The sequence below is a fragment of the Helianthus annuus genome, chromosome 10, assembly GCF_002127325.2.
Source record: "Helianthus annuus cultivar XRQ/B chromosome 10, HanXRQr2.0-SUNRISE, whole genome shotgun sequence".
Classification (NCBI taxonomy): domain Eukaryota; kingdom Viridiplantae; phylum Streptophyta; class Magnoliopsida; order Asterales; family Asteraceae; genus Helianthus; species Helianthus annuus.
Window position 1 is genome coordinate 122,683,845 of NC_035442.2, and position 4,071 is coordinate 122,687,915.

Below are 4,071 nucleotides of genomic sequence, written 5' to 3' on the forward strand. Positions count from 1 at the left end.
CTAATCGATCCTAATTTCAAGCTCGGGCTTGAGCTCAATAAGGCTCGTCTCGTTCGAGCCGATCTCGTGAGCCACTCGGCTTGTTTGCACCCCTAAATATGTGGTAATAATGTAGAAATGTAAGTATAAGTATTAGGAAGAATGTTTGCAAGGTTAAAGTGAAACTAAGTATTTTTCTATTTTGTTTTTATATCTAATGTGATAACTGACTGGACGTGTTTATAGATACATTTAGTATCTTGCATTGATGATTGTCTAATGCATTGCATGTTTGTTTTTTTTAATAAAAGTTGATAAAATATTTCTTTAAGCTTTTATTCATGTACAAGTATTATCATTTTTTTGCGTATTTCTGTTTATTTCTTTTCAAATTCGTTTTGTATTCAAACCAATCAACCACCACGATTTGTATTCAAACCAATCAACCACCACTATGTCTTCGGTCACAACGACATTTGTCACGTCACCATTAATGTCCACCACCACCCTTCCCGTGCAACCACATCATGTTGATCAGTCACCCTAAATATTCATACAAATCATTCCACATTCAACGCCCATCCTGACGCCCATACACCAGCACTAATGTCAAAATCTTCGAAATCAAAAGCTAAAATATCGCATTCACCTTCGAATCGTTATACCATCCCAAGTTATTTAATTATTTACAGTTTAGTATTCACCCATTATACGTGATTTTCAATCCCTCCCTAGTTCCATTATTTCAAAATTTAGTAGGGTTAGTTTTTGGTTCTTGAGCTATATTTGTGATATCTATATCTTTAATATGGTATCAAAATAGTTTATAATTTCAGAAAGTTTAATTATGATTATCAGGAATCTTCAAGTCATGAATATAAGTGATGATGGAGCAAAGTGACCGGTTTTGACCTAGAATAGGAATTTGGAAGAAAATATGTTGTATAGATCACAAACATTGTTTCGAATGATTATAATAATCATTTGATGTGTTTTAGATATTAATCGTAGTGAATATTAATTTAATTGTGAAAATGATTTTTATTATGGATTAAAGTGACCCAAAATCAGGGCCGTCTCCGAGAATGATAAAAAAAATTTGGGTCCCGGGCGAAACAAAAAAATTGGTATAATATAAACTCATCAATATATATCAAGAAACCACAATTCGACATGCTAATCATGGGGTTTGAACTCATGACCTCAAGATTATAACCCAAAACATTAACCAATTAATCATATAATCATCTTGTTAACAAGATCGGAGTCAATTAATTAAGTGAATTGATAGTTGAAAACAGTTTAGGAAATAAAAAATGCATGGGATTAACTGGAAATTGTTTAGGAAATAGAAACGTAAAGGAAGGGTTTAGAACTCATGACCTTGGTTTTCAAATTTGAGTATCTTAACCATTGAGCTAGCTTATTTTTTGTTACTAAAGTCATTTATTAAACATTTAAGATAACAGTGATCATTTAAAAATCTTGACCCTAAATTTTTGTTGGGCCCTATAAGCCTTTTAGACCTTGGCGTCTGCCCGTGCTGCCCAGCCCACAAAGCCGGGCCTGCCCAAAATGTCAAATTGGTGATTTTTAAGAGATTGGCCAAACATAACTTAAAAAAAAAAAAAAAACATACCAACCTCATAGATGTTATGTTTTTTATAGCAAACGAAACCTTCCATTAAAGCAAACCCATAAACACGACCCTCAGCCAGGAGTTGGAAAATCGATACAACCAAAACAATTCACAGAAAACAAAACAAAGAGAAATACACAAAACTTATTTCAACGTTACATTAAAGTCCCAACACTCCTGTAGTGTAATACTGCTGTACTTCGATCTTGTCTTCACCTTTTGAAAGGAATTTTCTTTGATAATTTCTACTGTCATTTGCACCGTTCCTTGACTTCCTCTGAACACTTTCTTGTTCCTAGTTTTTCATATGGTCCACATTGTTTGTATTGCTATTGCATGTATGGCTTTCCTCATTTTCCGACTCCTTTGCAAATCATTCAGCTCCTGTAAAAGTTCTTTTAAGTTTCCTTCGGTGTTGGCCGCCGGTATCTTCGTCCACTTTACTATTTCTTCCCAAACCCTCTTTGCAAAATTACATTGTAACAACACATGAGCAGCAGTTTCCTCAGCTGCACCACAAGTCTGACAAATTACATTTTGAAGATTCACACCTCCACCCCTTAGTGCAGTTGTTGTTGGTACCTTTTCTTCAACAGCCTTCCATACAAACATTAGACTCTTTCCCGGTGCCCATTTGTTCCATACAAACTCGTAAGCCTGTTCATTTAAATCTAGTTGATTACTCAGCGATTGTCGTGCGTCTTTCACATTAAAACATTGTTGCTCGGAACTGCTCCAATACCATACGTCATTGTTATAAACTACTAGATGTTGTTGCAGCCTCATTTCCAGCTCTTCCATTTCATGTTTTTCCATGTCCCCATTTAATGCTCTCACCCATGCCCAATCCCAAATTTTTCCTCCGTTCATTACCCGGTAACATTCTTTACCATCACTTTTTTATATGTAGCTAGTTGATACAGGGCAGGAAATTGAGCCATCAACGAGTCGCTTCCTAACCATGTATCAACCCAGAACAGGGTTTTATCCCCGGACCCTACTTCACTCCTCAAATTTGAATTAACATCGGCATTACTTTTCATGAAATCCTTACCGATATTAGTGATATTTTTCCACACTCCCGTTAGTAACTTTTTAACCGGAATGGATTCTATTTTTCTTTGGCAACTATGAATAGATTTTATTATTTTTGCCCACAGACTATCCGGCTCCATTTTCAGCCTCCACCACCACTTCACCAAAAGTACCAGGTTTAGATCTCTAATGTTACAAATATCGAGGCCTCCAAAATCCCTAGATGCTGCCACTCTTTCCCATTTTACCCTCCTAATTTTGTTGTTTACGTTGCATCCACTCCATAGGAACTTCCTTCTTATCCCTTCTATTATCTTCAAAACTACCATGGGACACTTGTATAAGGATATGTAGTAATTTGGTAAACTGCCAAGTACAACTTGTACGAGAATTACCCTTCCTGCGAAAGATAAATTCCTTGCCTTCCAATTCGATAATCTATTCATATTTGCACCTACTTTTAAACCAACGTAAATGAAGGGAAATTTCCCAGCCTTACACTTAAAGACCGATGCCATGTTCATTACTTCCTCTTCGGTTGTCCCGACACCGTATAATTGACTTTTGTGTGTATTTACTTTTAACCATGATACAAGATAAAATATTCTAAGTATCCTCTTTAGATTTTTAACATTGTCTTCCTCCCATTCTCCCACGAATATTGAATCATCCACAAACATGTGAGTTAAATAAAGTCCATCCTCTGGCAACTTTACCCCCGAGAATTCTTCTATATTTTTCGCCTTTTCTATCATGATATGTAACGCTTCCATTGCCACAGTGAACAAAAAAGGGGACAAGAGGTCCCCTTGTCTCAATCCCCTATTGTATTGAAATTCACATGTTGGGAAACCGTTCGCTAAATTCGATCCCCATCCCGTGAAGAGAATACCCATGACCTAGTTTCTCCATTTTGAAGGAAACCCCATATGTGCTAGTATGGAAATTAAAATTTTCCAATTTAGGGTATCAGACGCTTTCTCAATGTCGGTTTTGAAGACAAATATCTTTCTCTTAGTCTTTTTTGCCCAACCCACTACTTCATTAATTACTAAAGGACCGTAAACAATATTTCTTTCGGACACAAAAGTAGACTGTACATTGGATACCACACTTTTAGTTACCCCTTTTATTCTATTTGCCAAAACTTTGGATATAATTTTATTCACCCACCCCATTAATGATATTGCTCTGAAATCAGAAAAAGACAAAGGATCTGCTACCTTAGGAATAAGTGCAATGAACGAGACAATGAATGTGTGGTGGATCGAGTCGTGGATGAAGAATTGCATCATAACCTGCATTATTAACTATTTCAACTTCTCCCAGTATGTCTTTATTAAGTTGAACATGATTCCAACAGGGCCAGGCACTTTACTAATTTCACAATCCCAAATAGCGTTACGGACCTCCTTCGT

At 36.2% G+C, this 4,071-nt stretch overlaps 1 protein-coding gene across 1 annotated transcript; it reads right to left on the reverse strand.

Moving 5' to 3' along the window:
* Nucleotides 1–1,921: 1,921 nt before the first annotated feature.
* Nucleotides 1,922–2,488, reverse strand: LOC110881271. The gene has a single exon (XM_022129588.1). The coding sequence runs from the start codon at nucleotides 2,486–2,488 to the stop codon at nucleotides 1,922–1,924; it is 567 nt and encodes a 188-aa protein (XP_021985280.1).
* Between the last annotated feature and the right edge of the window lie 1,583 nt (nucleotides 2,489–4,071).